We start from the raw sequence: 15670 nt of genomic DNA on the forward strand, positions 1-15670 counted from the left end.
ACTTTCCTTCTATTCGTTGCTGGGCTGCAGTGCGCATGCGTACCTGTTTCTCATTAAGCACGACGCATTCATCACTCCAACTGGATTCCTTCTTACTCTTTAACGCGCTCAGGCGATAGAAAGTTAGCCAAAGTGCCTGAGAACCAACGCCCGTGTGTGTAATAGCTTGTTATAACAAGCTCAGTATGATGTTAGAATATCATGACTCCTAAAATAGCTCCTCTCCCCATAATAGAAATCATTACTTTCCTGTGAAGCAGAAAGAACAGCCATCTTCTCATTTTTTACCTTGCCTTATGACTTTGGAAGTCAGACTGTGCCAATAAATTCCTACAAAAAGAGAAAAAATACAAGCCTACAATTTTACATAGCAGGACTGATAAGAAATTAGTCAGATCTTTATTAACTGTAAAATATATTTATGACCCATAAGTAGAATCTAGAGACAGTAACCTACTGACATTAAAGGAATACTCCAATTACTCACCTCTTATCTACCTCACCTGTAGCTTATATGATTAACTCAGACATGAATTTTAAGAAGTTTCCCTGTACTGAAAGAAGAAAAAAAACTACTATTCACCTGAAATTCAGTTATTATAGAAGTCAGAGAGCACTTGTTAAATTTCGCCTGTAAACCTAATATTGCATGACTACATAAGAGGTATTCAAAACAGACATGAGAGAAAGACTGTTTTTACATATTTTACCCATAATATTTTCCTGACCATTTTGTAACACAAGCATAAATTAATACCACGGCATTGTTTAATGCTCGATTCTGATTGGTCAGGTTTGACAATAGTTCTGGCTGCAAGACAAATCATGAATGTAAATTAAATTAATGCGCTCGTTCATTTACTAACAACTAACACAGGGACTTGTATGGTGAATTCTCCACATAAATGAATTAATGGATAGTTTTCTATATTTTATTTAGCAGTTTTGGAAGGAGTCTCCACTGTCAGAAATTTGTAACTGTCAGAGGCAAAGCTGTAAATTGAAGGTTTTTTGCCACTGGAAAGTCTTCAGGACAGAGCCATTTTCTCATTAACCTGACAAGCTGCATTTTTTAAAACTTATTAATTTCATAAGAAAGAAAAAAGAGAGAGTGGCGGGAGAATGACTGTTTATAGCTCTTATAACATAAGTGATAACAGGAACTAACGTATGCTGCAGATGTTCCACAACATTCAGCTATAAAATTGTAATCACTGGCAAATTGTATTATAAGAGGAATACAACTCTATTTTTCTATAGAAAAATAATCAAATCACTCAGAAGTAAATAGTGCATATTGTGCCAATATAGTCTCTGTTTGTGCTACCTTTTTTTATTTTATTTTTGGCCCTCTGCTGGATTTGATTATGGGCTCTTTGGACTCTTGTATGATTAAACATATTTCTGAGTTAATGTACTGGTGCCATCTAGTGGTTGAATTCAGAACAGCATATTTGTTTACATTGTTTTAACTCTTATGCCTGATCCCTGTTTGAAAAATTTAACCATTGAAAGGATATATGTTTTGGGAGTTATAAGAGTTATAAGACAGTTTATTTTGTTACCAAGCATCTGCATATTTACAATAAACTCCATAGCTTCCAGCATTAATATGCCCAAATCAGTCATGTGGCCCTGCACAAATATAAGAGCGAACAAAGGAAGCATGGCTATAATGACAAGCTAAAAAAAGAGGAACTCATTTCAGAGGAACTCTACGAGAGATTAAGAGATTAATGTCTCATGACATAGAGGCTGGAAGAAAAAAGCCCAGTGAATGTCCTCTTGCCGAATATTTTGCTTAGGGTACTTAGGTGTAAGTTTCAGAGGGTCAGTGTGAGGACGTGTGGGAAATTCTGGACTGAGTAAGTCTAACTGACACAACTTCCTGTAAACATCATAGTCACGTCCTTCTGACTTTACACAGATTAGAGACTGTTTAACCACAACCAGACTGTTTGACAAGCAACCTGTGATCAGGCATTTAAGATATTTCTTGCAATTATACAGTAACTGGGACTTGGACAACATGATGTTGACAACACCGTTTGGAGTGTTCTGGATTTTTCTGTTGTGTTGCTGTAGTAAGAGTGAAGGTATGTATATATATTATTTTTTTTTTCTGTTATCCTATCAGTGATTGGTGTGTTTTTTTTTTTTTTTGAGATTGTATCAGTGCTAAGCAATATTATGATAATAATATTGCGACTAAATTAGTCTGGGTTTTTTTCAGATATTATAGGTGGTGTCAATAATGTTATAATACTGACTGGCATCATTGTTACTAATAGTAGCAATGGTTTAAAAAAGTAGGTATATATATATATATATATATATATATATATATATATATATATATATATATATATATATATATATGTGTGTGTGTGTGTGTGTGTGTGTGTGTGTATGTACAGAATGATTATTTTCCTCCTCTTTTCTGTATTACGTACATAAAATATCATAGAAAACTTGAGTTTTCAAAAGCTTTTTTAAAGTGTAGCAGTTCTATTTTGCTGACAAATATCTTGTGCTGTGCAATAATCATATGATAATGATTTTTTGCCCTAATCAACAACCCCAAGTAATAATTTAGTATTTTACAGCTTTTAACAATTACTAAAAACATTAATCCTTACCAAGTTCACTTTTTAAACTCTTCACACAATAAGCTACATATATATTTTTTATTGTTTTGACATAAGATGCATTTTGTGGAAGTAATCTTCAACATGCTTGTGGACATATTTAACTCATTTTCTACCACCAGAATAACCATGTATCTCCACAGCCAAACTTGGAAATGTTTTCATACTTTGTTAAAAACTGATTACGTTCAAGTTCAAAACAAAATATATAAGGTTTTGGATGTCAAATTAATTGAGGTTAGCTAAGTAACAAATACTATATTGATCTAAATCAAACCCCTAAAAAGGGCTATATTGAACATTCTGAGTGAGAGAGACAGGAGCAGCACAGTGTGTGCAGAAATATCATACCATAAATCCTGAATCAGCGTATGTAATTTCATTGTATAGCAGGCCTGAACCTGGAAGGAAACAGTTAAGGAAATATGCAGACATTTGCATGGGACAACACAGCATTTCACCATCTTCATGTAGTCACACGATCATATTCAGTCAGTTCAAAGAGTTTCCTCTTTCTGTGGAGGTCTGCAAAAAACCCGTCGTCTGGCGCTGTGGCTGATTTCAGTTAAACAGCCCAAAATGATGAAAATTTGGGTCCTTACCAAAAATAGGTTCTGAGACCTTATAACTGCATTTTAAACATAACTATATTTCACTAAAATGATGCAGAAGTGCTTTTATTTCTTACACTTTCTAACATACGCTTAATAGATTCTGTTTTTAGACAATATAAACAACAGCTGTCAAATTATCCACAATTCATACACACCGTCACTTATGCTTTAGAGACAGTAAGAGATCATGTTCTAATGTTTGAAATGTAATAAAAAGGGAAACAGAACAAACCTCACAGTATTACTGTAATCAGCAATTATTTCAATGACAATGTGAAAGCTAACAGTGATTAGACAAGCCAAGAGTGATGAACAGGCTCAGGTCATCAAATGGCATGACTGATATTTACCTCAGGTGATAAGAATGGGTTTTAAAACATCATGTAATAGATAATGTCAGAATTTCAGCAGTGAAGGATTTTCCCAGGCCCCCACACATATATTCTTACTTAACCTCACAGAAGAGGTGGATAGCTTATGATCAATAATAAGCTATTATCAACAATGATTTTTTTCTTTTAGAGTTAGAAATTTTGTGTTTATAGAAAATTTGTGCTGTATTTACTTTTTCCTGTTGTATATGATGCATTCTATACAGCCATGATGTGGCATTATGTAATTGAAATTTAAAAAATGCTTACATTATAAAGCAAGAGTATATAAAAAAATTACATTACAGAAAAAACTAAAGAAAAAAAAATCAATATATTGTTAGCAATATATATCATATTTTACACCTAGTGTAATGACACCAGTTAGTGTTTTATTTGTCATTGTACTCTGACTAAATGTAGTGTTCTTGTTAGAAGTAGTGCTTGGTGTTATGATTTAGAAATTAAACAGAAACGAGTGTGGGAAAAAGTATCGTGAATACCTCTCTGCATTAATCTAGTCTGAGATCTAGGATAATCCTTCTTATCTCAATCATTTTGTGGGAAAACATAAAAACTGGTGTTAAAGCAGTGGAACCTGGAGCGTCTACCAAACACCCCATCAGTGGCTCTCTTTGTGTTTTCTCTCTTTCAGCCAAACTTTCTCTCAAGAGCCGAACCAGCGTGGCACTGGCAGGAAAAACAGTCATCCACCAGCTTAAAGTCACCATCCCACCTAACGGCACCAAGGACTACATTATATGTTACCAAAACATGCATCGAGTATGGCAAAAAGAGATTGAGCAAAATCCTTCTCCTAATTCAAAGATAATAGAGTTGTCACCAAATATCACCATGCATAACAGCTCAAGCTCCGGAGAATACTACTTCAGTTACAAGAGTGAGAAGCTGTATTGGGTTGTCCTTGTACGAGGTGAGTGGTTGTGCAACTCCTGACCTCATCTCCATATTGATAATGCTGCCAGTTTTGGTTTCTGTCATAAAGCATTGTGTAAACTTTCACACAGATTTGCTGTTAAGAGGTCGGAAGTTATTTTGACGCTTGCATTCTATGAGCAAGAGTTTGAGTAGATGTTGCAAAATATATCAAATCAAACATGGAGGCTGGTTTTAACTGCTTTATTCATTACTTTTGTATTTGGAAGGAATAAGTATGCTTTCTGACTATTTTCAAGTCAGTTTTCCATGAGATTTTAATGAACATATTTTGCATTAAACAAGATGAAAGACGTGACAGACAGATGAAAGACAGACCTAATAAAACTACGCTTAAGAGAAAGAAACCCTGTAAAGAACAGAAAGTGAATGAGCTGACACATTGCCACTGCTTGTTGAGCAACATGAAAGTTTCTGAAGTTGAACCACTTCCAAGGGCCAGTCTCACAACATCCTGATACCCATCTGCCTTCCTTATCTAACTGTTTCTGTCTGGCTTGCTCTCTTTCTCAGATGTGGGTTATCTGCCAGATACGGAGAGTTTTATCATCCCTTTGCTGGTTGTCATCATTCTTCTGCTGCTTCTCAGCGTCGCTGGATCAGTTTATATCTTCAAGTGGTACAAGGTGATATTGAGAGACAGAATCTACTGACCGTGTTATTCCTCTATAAAGTCACACTAAACTTTATATACTTTTTTTTAACTTTTAACGACATCTTTGTTGTTTAAATAATATTGTAGTCCTCACAAACAAATCTTTTGCAATGGCCCCTTTTCGTTGGGACATAACTGATTATTAAAACACCTTGGGACATGCTGTATAGGAAAATAATCAACAGTGGGATGATGTGATTTAGCTCAATGCAAAGCAGAGTTACTGTTACCGCTCTGAAGTTATATGTCGTATAACAGCACGTTTTATTCCCTTTATTCCACCACAACACATAACAGTTTGTTTATTAATGAATGATATGCCATACGGTTTATCCATTTAAAGTTATGTTTAAAGTTGTGGAGCATCAAGTTAATTCCTGTTATCACAGCTATAAACTTCCCCCCCAAGTTAATGAGAAAAATGCAACTTGTTAAAGAGAAACCACAAAACATAACGTCCTCTGTTCTCATTCTTTCCTGTAGCAACAAACTCAAAGGAACAGCTTTACCACTCACTGGTACAAACTATGACACTGACACTATGGAGACTGCTTCCATAAATGTTAAACGGACATCTCCTTACAGAAAACTACACTATATTGGTTATGTGGATCATTAATATTAATAATCATTAATATTTTGTGTGTGTATATATATCATATATATATTAGGGAGCTCCGAACAGGAATTACATTATTATATAATCATATAATTATAATAATTATATGAAATCTAAATATAATTCTGAATATATAAATGCAAATCTGGTAATTGTATAATATATTGTAAGTGGTAATTATATAATAGTACAATATCTGCATTGATAAACGTATACAGGCCTACTGTTTTCATTAAAAAATTCAGTAAGAACATCTGTCTATTGACATGCCTGATCATAAAGATATATTTATATTGAGATGTAGGCAATATATATTCAAGATTTACATTTATATATTTATAATTTACATGTATATCTTCAGAGTTATAACTATATTTGCAGATTTGCATTTGTATATTCAGAATTATAACTTTATATTCAGGATTTCTAAATATATATTCAGATTTCATATAATTATTTCCTGTTTGGCCCTTCATAATATATATTCACACACATACATACATACACACACATACAAGTGTTAATGCATCAGAAAATAAAAGATCCAATCATGTTTCAATATGCAGATTCAGGCCATTCATTCTAATGAAGGTTTAGTATCAACAAACTAGAAACATGTATAAAGATAAATTCCTGAACTAATTTGAACTAATGAACAGCACTTTCTCCCTTTTCAATCAGACTGCCATATTGCGTTGACAAATTCACACTACATTATTCATAAAGTCATTGTTTGCAACTCCAGTAAAATGACAATGTCACTGTCACTGAAAAGGAGTAGCAATGGCCTAATCGCATTCTCATTACTACACAACCATATTACATAGGCTACTATATTTACTATATATTCTCTAGTACAGTTCCTTGAATCAAAGTCATACTTCTAAAGAGCCTTAATGTAATATTTCTTTTAGAATCAGTCACTATCTGAAGGAGATGGAGATAAAGTGAAAGCCAAAAACAGAACAAGAAATGCAGTTGCGACAGTAGAAGGAGCCACGTCTGATTCAGTGTACACGGTGAGCCTGTTTATCTGATTTTCACACTCGTCTTTGACTTTTTATCTCAACTGCTTAATTCTGACCAACCCAAATCCACACTTTATTTACGAGAAATCAGATTTAATAGAAAATGTGATCAGCATGTCATATTAATGCCATGATTCAGAGCACACCAGCTGAATATATGAAACCAGAAAAAGTGGCGGACTTCTTCTCTGTTGCCTCTTTGTGCTTCATGAAAAAGGAATTCACGTTTCCAAAACCGCTGACCCAGCATCTGAATTTTTATTTTGCTGAGCAGCCTGTTTTCCCTCCAAAATACCTCAACACACCAAAAATATATGCACACAATTGCTTAATGTCTCAATTTTAAAATGTTGGCTCTATATTTTTAGAAAAATGGGATGTTTATGGGTTTATTGGATGATTAGTAGTTCTTAGCTTCTGAAAATGTTTGTATTTAGAATCCTTTCAGATAAGGAAGCACTCAGCTGTAGGGTTCTACACAGAAACGTCCCACAGAGAGAGACAAATGAAAAAAACATAATGATGTATCAACAAATCTAATATTAGGCATTTAAAATATAAGGTGTATTATTCTCCTTATGGTTCTTTGTTCATTCTCCCAGGCACTCGACCACAGGACTGTCTCCGTTTATGATGTGCTGAATGTTGATGAAGCCAGGAAAGCAAAAACAGAAAGCCAAACCTCAAATAAAAAGGTAGGCTCAAATCTAATGGATGTCAGGATAACTTAACATACCCTAGTGGTAGGCTGAATTCAGGTAAATCAGGACAGTTAAACTTAGCAGCATTTAGTTTCTGTTCTGATAAGTGAAAGTCAAAGGAAGTAGAAGTGCCATAAAAATAACATGACTTAATTCATGTGATATTATATAAGGGGGTGTGGCCAGCAACAAAGAGGAAATTCACCCAAAATCTTGAGGAATTAAATAATATATGCTTTGGCTATTAATTTTCATAAGGTTATAAAATGGTCATGATGAATATATTAAATGTGTCTGATGTATATGTACATAAGATGTACTTCTGTAACAAAATAAACATGAAGTTAGTTATAATTTAATCATTTTCTACAGCATGGTTTGGGTTATCTGCATTTTATAATGCAATAATTGGAGAGAGGAAATGTGGAAGGGATATAATGCATGCATGGATCATCCCACAGCAATGGCTAAATGGTGCTCTGATGGATCATGTGCATTAAATGGTGTTTTTATGGAACATCTTAATAAAAATAAGATGTAAACTGGGGAATACACTACTTAGTATGCACAGATTTTTACTTAGTGTATTGTGTTTGTATTTTTAATTTTAGAGACTGATGGTGATTTTTACGTTTTTTTTTTTAATCCTGTGTTATGCTGCTGCTGCAAGTAATAAATTATAAAATGTCACTTATTTTTTAGTCATATTTTATAAAAGTGATTTTTATTTAATCAGTTCATACTGAATTTTAGAAATGATTGGTTATCTGGAAAATACTGAAGATTTTCTAAACTTTGTTATTGTTGTTCTTGCTGCAAGAAATGAATCACAGAATGTGACTTATACAAACATCTTAAAGTGTAATCATTTTCTTGTTCTTACAGTATTACAGTATGTTAATGGTGAAATTGGAGAAGATTTTTTCAAGGCCGGTTGTTGAAATTTGCTTTCTCGATGCAATTAAACAATTAACTAACATTTTAAAGATGTGATTGAGCATAAAAGAAAACAGCTAGACCTATGAAAATATTGTCCTAAATTACCAAAAAATAAAATGGTTTTCAGTCAGTTTTAACAAAAGAGTAAGTCATGCTTCTTCAGAATATGATATAAACATTTTTCCTTAACATGCAGATAGTGAACATACTGCAAATTTCACAAATGTATCATGTGTTGGGTATTTTGTTTTATTAATAACAAGAAGACTAAGACAATGTGAAAATTCAAAAACAGTCCCAGAATATCTAAATTCACCCAGTATTGTGCTTAATGGTTTGAAATGTTCTTCTGGTTGTTCTGAAGTATTTGCATTGCTTCTTTTTCAGGCCAAGCCTTCACCAGTAGAGGAGGGGATATTTGAATCAGTATATGAAAACCTGTGATTAAATATTATTTGTGTATACAGAAGATATATCTGTAAGAGATGTATAAACTCTATAAGCTTCATAAATTTTCTGCTCATGTGTACAATTGTCTGCCACTTTTTGCATAAACAAAGAAACATACATATTTGTACATATAGAAAGTGTCAATAAAAAATGTGTAAACTCTATAAACATTCTCCAACAATTGTCTGCCACCATTATGAATGAATGAATGAATGAATGAAAAGTAAATATTTTGTACCTGATCTTTAGGTCAGTTTGGTATGGATGATATATTTTGTTGAAGTAAAAAGTTCAGCAAAACATGATCTTTACACAATTTTACCACCGAGTGAGCCAAGACCGGTTTGGCTCCTGCAGTTTGCTTCATTAGTTTTGCACTGCAGCTACAAAGCCAGTGTTGCTAGCAGGAAAGGGAAGCTTATCTGTACCTCACAGGTTAGTACAGTGCATCATACATGCCATGTTATGATTTAGGACTGAAGTTTGCCAGACTAATGTGTATGTGTGTGGCTAATTTGGGGAAGGGAAGGAGTTGACCACCTGAAGGGTTTTCCCAGGCTTCTACACATATTTAATTATGGTTCCACGAATGCCAAGGTGTTTTACTTCTGAACTAGTGGGGTGTACATCAAAACTAATTGATACCTCATTGATTCCTCAATCCTTCATCAGGATCGATTCCTTCAGCCTGTGACCTGGAAATCGAGTAAAGTCCTTTAAATAAGTATCAATCCTTAAATGCTTTCAGAGGAATCAAGGTACAAGGAGGTTTTTTTTTTTGTTTTTTTTTTGCACAAATACACTTGTATAGCATCTTTAGTACACAGTTAACATTCAGTTGTGAAACTACAAAAAAAATGGAATATATGAATATGTATGTAGGTGTATATTGTATATTAAGTATTCAGTATATGAAGTACTAGCATGAGGATATATTTTTTGATGGAGACTACAAATTGCTCTGGATAAGAGTGTCTGCCAAATTCTGCAAATATTAAAAAAGAAAAAAAAATTCCAGGAAGCAGAATCCAGTAGAATCCAGGAAGTAACTGTAGTGTACTTTACTGTAGTACACAAAGTTTCCAGAGAAACAGGATGTTTTGGACAAAAGTTCTTCATCAGGACTGTATGTAGGATGTAAAACAAGTTCATATTCGAAATATATATGTTCTATAACTAACTGTATATAAATAAATATCCAAGCAGTAAAGCACTTGGTCACACCAGACACATACATACATACATACATAAGTACATAGCCTACTTTCCAGCAATATGAGCTTTCAGCAGTGCATGTATTTTTGCATTCTGAGATATGCAGGAATTTATAACGCCTGTAACAATGCATATTCTGTAAAACTCAGCTGAACACAAAGCGAATTACAGCCAAGTATATCAGGGTACAGCTGCATCTCTCCATGGACTCTCATTGGCTTAAGAGTGAAGGTCGCCTCTGCCAATATGGCGGTGGCGTCGACGTAAGACAATAGTTAGCAACAGCGGCTAATTTACACTTCCTATGCTTTTCACTGAGGTAAAAGGAATTCTAACCAATCAGAATGCACCAGCGTGACTCGGTAGCCAATAGGAACACAGGATTTAGGAATCGTTAACTTGTAGCAACAATGGCGGCAGAGGGAGATTTTCTTACGCGTTATCGAGCAGTATCAAACAAGCTGAAGAAGTAAGGCTCTGTGTTTGCACCACAGGCGCTGCATAATAGTTTGACTTGTAACTAATATCACATAACCACCAATGTTCAGTAAAACCAGTAATAAGTTACCGGCAGTTGCTTAGCTACCAAAGCTAAACTAGCTAGCTGTTTTGCTAGATATGTCCACTTTCCAGCTTATAATAATAGTCTCTTGGTGCTGTTTTTTTTTTTTTTTTTTTTTACAGTAGTCAAATCCCTATATATACTTGTCATTAATATTACATTTTCATTAATTCCCTTACTTTTGTGAGTCTTAGCTAGTTTGAGGATAGCTCGCTGTTTGTTTTTAGCCTGCATGAACGGTGTAGTACTTGAATTCCGCTATCTAATTAGCTAAATTAAAGTTGTATCGTCCTTAACGTTATATTTATGTGTTTGTTTTTTTTTTCTTCTCAAAGACGTTTTCTTAGGAAGCCTAACGTCGCAGAAGCAAGTGAGCAGTTTGGTGAGTTACATTAGCTAACCAGCTAAGTCCATTCATTTAAAATTTCAAAGATATGCTACTTACTTTAAAACAGTATCTAATTTAATAAAGAAATAATGTTTCTGTATCCAGGTCAGTTAGCTAAAGAGCTGAAACAACAGGACTGCCTTCAGTATGCAGCCTTCTGTAATTTGGCCATGGCTCGGTGAGTATTCATACACAGGCGGACAGACTGACACGAGACGCACAGACTGACACGAGACACAGACAGACTGACACGAGACACAGATGGACTGACACGAGACACAGACAGACTGACACGAGACGCACAGACTGACACGAGACACAGATGGACTGACACGAGACACAGACAGACTGACACGAGACGCACAGACTGACACGAGACACAGATGGACTGACACGAGACACAGACAGACTGACACGAGACACACAGACTGACACGAGACACAGACGGACTGACACGAGACACAGACGGACTGACACGAGACACAGACAGACTGACACGAGACGCACAGACAGACTGACACGAGACACAGACGGACTGACACGAGACACAGACAGACTGACACGAGACGCACAGATGCACAGACTGACACGAGACGGACAGACTGACATGAGACACAGACGGACTGACACGAGACGCACAGGCAGACAGACTGACACGAGACACAGACAGACTGACACGAGACGCACAGGTGGACAGTATGAGCATTTACACAAGAAATTTGATATTCATGATTCAATATTTTGTGAAACCCAGTCATTTCATAGTAAGCAGTTTCTTGGTGTGATTTGTTTGGTGTCCACAATCACCAGAGAATCAGCGTTTCCAAAACTTTTGGAAATCAGGCAGAAATTTTTAGTGTAGTTTGGCTTGCACAAATATTTACACACAACTTTACTAAAAGTTTTATAAACGAATATCAGCATAGCAAGACAGTAATATTTTTGACTCATTGAGTTGGGGTAAGTGTCCTATTTTCTATTAAAATCATTCAGCTTATTGAAACACATGTTTAAATTAAATTTGTAATTTAAAGTTTATATTTAGCAATTTTAAATATCTGCACAATTAATATGATTAAAGAGCAGTCTTAATTAGTTGTACTTTAAGTTTCATGGCATTTTAGTGTAGAAAGAGATTGGTGCTTCTTTAAAGTGTGTGTGTTAATGTGTGTTGATTATCATAATCATCATAATAACTATCATCATGCAGCCTCAATCAATACTGATACCTGTAACTTGTGTTATGTCCTGTCCCTAAATCTAGGGAAAAACTATGCACTAAACATTTAAATCACATCTCATTTAGTAGCATGCTTATTTATTCTGATTGCTTATGTACCTGTTACTCTGTGCATGCTATATTAAAATTAACCTCATTATCTTCCCCCAGGTGTGAGCAGACTCTCTTCAATGCCCCAGGGGAGGCTCTGGCTCTGACTGATGCCGCCCGACTCTTTCTAGCCTCTGAGCAGGAGACTCGAGCTCTGCAAGCCCCGGGCTTTGATGAGCATCTGCAAGCTGCACTCAACTGCTACAGCTTTGCCATAAAGGTAACCTGCATGTTCTCTGTTTCTGTTCTCTTGTTGAAGTTACAAACAGAGCCTTAAACAGATATGCTGGAGTTTCTGAGTTTCTACTCCAGGGGTGGAAAGAAGGGGTTTCTGTCTCCTTATAAGGCAATTCTGTAATGTTTTACAGGTTTATATTGAGATGAATCAGCCGGTCATGGCTGCCAGTCTCTCCCTTGAACTTGGAAAAGCGCTCAAGGCAAGAATCATTCGCTGGACATCTGTGTAAGACTGTTTGTCTCTAGAGGATATGTGCAGGTCCATCATTTGTGTGTGATGTGTGTACAGGAGATGAATAAGCCAGGAGAGGCTATCGTCCACTTTCAGAGAGCTGCAGAGCTTCAGTCACAGATGCCTATCGAGGCTTTGTTGTCTTTTGGAGAGATGGCTTCCTGCAAAATACTGAGCCGTGAGTACCGTGAGACCTCAGCAAAACCTGAGACATAACACTATTAACATAGAACTCTTGCCATGAAGTCCTTGAAATATAGAAAGCTAGCACTGTCAACTTTATTTTTTCATTTTGCCCTTTTTCTAAATTTTATAAAGCTGCCAAATAAAGTCATGTGATGTTTGATTGACAGGTGATTATGACGGTGCGCTGGCTGTCCTTTCAGAAATGCAGGCCATGTGTCAGGAGAGAGGGCTGCAGCTTCCTGGCACAAACACCCCTGTCGGTAAGCTCACAGAGAACTCTTTCAACATAACTGGGATCTTCAGTCATGTTAGATGGATATTATTTCACCAGCTTTTTATCTCATTTATAGGTCACACTGTAGGCATACAATTAGGCATGATGAAGGCTTTCTGTAATGGGGGAGCTGTTCGCACTACGATATAGCAGAACAGGAATGGGGATAGGGGTAATACCACAAATATCCTCTGGATTGGGAACAGAATGTTAGAAAATTGTAGTGAAATGTTGCAGTCATGTTATACTCACGTCATTATACGCATGATTTCTAACTAGAAACACTACAATTTGCAGAATGTATGCTAAATCATGCAGTATGTGCTCAGAATCAAAACAGTACTTGGCTATATTTCAGCCTTTAGTTGTGGTGCAGCTGCATGGGTTCTTGTCTAAAAAATTGTGACTGAAATATCTCTGGATAAACATGTGAGGACGAGGACAATGTTGAAGCATGCAGGGATGGGATAGGTTTTGGGACATACGGAGATGGTTGGGTGTAACCTATGTACCATGGTGCTTTGCAAAAATGACTACTGTTATTTACTTCCTCAGGTGCTTTTATGGATATAGTAGCAAAGTGTGAAATCTCCAGAGTACTTCTGCTCATGTTGCTTGAGGTAGGCCCAAACTCTTAATTCTTAGATGAAGTCACTTAAAGAGGGAGAGTAATCAACATAATATTCCACTAAATTATTAGTCAGATTATTAGCCATGGTCAGTTTAGCCATTATGAGTTCTTGATTCATATCTTGATATCCCTCTAGCTATTTATCATATAACCCTTTCACTGCTCTGCAGTTTATCTGGTTCGGAAGTAAATAAGTATTGTGCATTTAATCATATTAATTCTGTGATGGTATTTGTCACCCTAAAGACCTAAATTATGAACAGAGTAACTGCTCGTGTTCATTTGTCTGTATATATATATATATGTATGTATGTATTTCAGCCTCCTCCACAGAAGCTACTGCCTGAGCACGCACAGACACTAGAGAGGTATGCCTGGGAATCTTTCGACTCACACAGTCAAGGTAAGACTGAGGTTCAGCTTTTAATCACATTTGGGTGATTTATTGTAAATCTTACAGTTTGGTAGATCTTTTTGATTTTACTGAGGTTTTCAGTGGCTGAACATGAGCCTTGTTTTTGCCTCTTTAGTTAACTTCCTTGCAGAAGATGTCTTCCTCCTGCTGCAGTCTGTGGTGGTAAGTTATTTTCACGTGTCATCTCAGCTAGGGTTTTAAAATATAAAAGACCAAGGGTCATAATTTTACTTGCATGTCCTATGCCGGGTCCTAACAAATAGACTGAGAAATTTGCATTCGTGCAAAATTCAGTGTATGCAATATGTGGATATGTGGACTTATTTGTTTATAGTTGCTTGCTTGCTTCAGCCCTTTTTCTGCTGAATTATTAGTATATTTGGTTTAAACATAATAGAAAAAACAACCAAGTGCAGCTGTTTTATCCAGCTGCCACCTAGTGGTCATTGTTAGTAACTACCACCAATAATGTAATCATGAAGTTTTCCTTTTAAAAGAATCCCAACACGCAAACTTTGCATTTGCACTTCCTTGTGTGATATTATTATAGTGGCTAGCCATGCATAGAGCATTCTTCATATTCCTCAGATTTGTGACTGCCCATCTTTAACATTATGCTTGTTTTGTAGATGGCATGTCAGGAAAAAGACATTGAATCTCTCAAATCTCTCCAGACAGAACTGTGGTGAGTTGGGTGAAGATTATTCTTCAGTTTTCTTTCCTACTGTAAAAAAAAAAAAAAGTGGAAGCATGGTATATATGTTTTGTTTCTTTTTGTTTCTCTCTCTCTCTCTCTCTCTCTCTGCAGGCCTCACCTCTCTGCTGAACAGAATCACCTCCTACATCTCGTCGTGCAGGAAAGAATCAGCCCCTCTGGTCAGGGGGTTTAGTTCAGACCTACATACAGCCATGTGAAATCACTCCGTGTCCACTTCCACTGCCTGGTGCATCACGTAGGGAGTCTTACAGAATGACAGTACTGAAGCTATGGTACAGTTATAACTGAATATTTGTATTACATCTTGATGACTTGTTAAAGAATACTTTATTTCTTAACGTTGACAAATGTGATGTACACACCGAACACGTCCACCACAGGACATGAATCTATATTTTGTCCTCCATTAAGTTTCATTTTGAATCATTGCACTTTAATAATTTTACATTTTTAGTATTTAAAGTTACATGAAATCTATTGTTCATTTATGTAAATAAATT

General features: G+C 35.8%; 2 protein-coding genes across 2 annotated transcripts; both read left to right on the plus strand.

Annotated features, from left to right (window-relative positions):
* Nucleotides 1-1753: 1753 nt before the first annotated feature.
* On the plus strand, nucleotides 1754-9382 carry si:ch211-243a20.4 (uncharacterized). Its single transcript, XM_026931739.3, has 7 exons — nucleotides 1754-1865; nucleotides 2011-2096; nucleotides 4289-4567; nucleotides 5104-5216; nucleotides 6779-6883; nucleotides 7495-7587; nucleotides 8920-9382. Exons 2-7 carry the CDS (start codon nucleotides 2030-2032, stop codon nucleotides 8974-8976), a joined length of 714 nt encoding a protein of 237 aa, XP_026787540.3. The 5' UTR covers nucleotides 1754-1865; nucleotides 2011-2029; the 3' UTR covers nucleotides 8977-9382.
* A 1162-nt stretch (nucleotides 9383-10544) lies between these two features.
* f8a (coagulation factor VIII associated) lies at nucleotides 10545-15596 on the plus strand. The gene is made up of 12 exons (XM_026931712.3): nucleotides 10545-10666; nucleotides 11095-11141; nucleotides 11253-11325; nucleotides 12538-12697; nucleotides 12846-12914; nucleotides 13004-13124; nucleotides 13300-13392; nucleotides 13962-14026; nucleotides 14359-14440; nucleotides 14568-14614; nucleotides 15082-15137; nucleotides 15261-15596. Exons 1-12 carry the CDS (start codon nucleotides 10608-10610, stop codon nucleotides 15340-15342), a joined length of 954 nt encoding a protein of 317 aa, XP_026787513.1. The 5' UTR covers nucleotides 10545-10607; the 3' UTR covers nucleotides 15343-15596.
* Nucleotides 15597-15670: the final 74 nt, after the last annotated feature.

The sequence above is a fragment of the Pangasianodon hypophthalmus genome, chromosome 26 (genome assembly GCF_027358585.1).
Source record: "Pangasianodon hypophthalmus isolate fPanHyp1 chromosome 26, fPanHyp1.pri, whole genome shotgun sequence".
In the NCBI taxonomy this organism is placed as follows: domain Eukaryota; kingdom Metazoa; phylum Chordata; class Actinopteri; order Siluriformes; family Pangasiidae; genus Pangasianodon; species Pangasianodon hypophthalmus.

What these genes read in the sequence shown, in the direction of transcription:
- si:ch211-243a20.4 (XM_026931739.3), top strand. Translation starts at nt 2,030, where the DNA reads ATGATGTTGACAACACCGTTTGGAGTGTTCTGGATTTTTCTGTTGTGT. An exon ending in TTGCTGTAGTAAGAGTGAAG is followed by an intron (nt 2,097 to 4,288) that starts GTATGTATATAT and finishes TCTCTCTTTCAG; the next exon opens with CCAAACTTTCTCTCAAGAGC. An exon ending in TTGGGTTGTCCTTGTACGAG is followed by an intron (nt 4,568 to 5,103) that starts GTGAGTGGTTGT and finishes TCTCTTTCTCAG; the next exon opens with ATGTGGGTTATCTGCCAGAT.
- f8a (XM_026931712.3), top strand. Translation starts at nt 10,608, where the DNA reads ATGGCGGCAGAGGGAGATTTTCTTACGCGTTATCGAGCAGTATCAAAC. An exon ending in TGTAATTTGGCCATGGCTCG is followed by an intron (nt 11,326 to 12,537) that starts GTGAGTATTCAT and finishes ATCTTCCCCCAG; the next exon opens with GTGTGAGCAGACTCTCTTCA. An exon ending in TTCTGCTCATGTTGCTTGAG is followed by an intron (nt 14,027 to 14,358) that starts GTAGGCCCAAAC and finishes TATGTATTTCAG; the next exon opens with CCTCCTCCACAGAAGCTACT.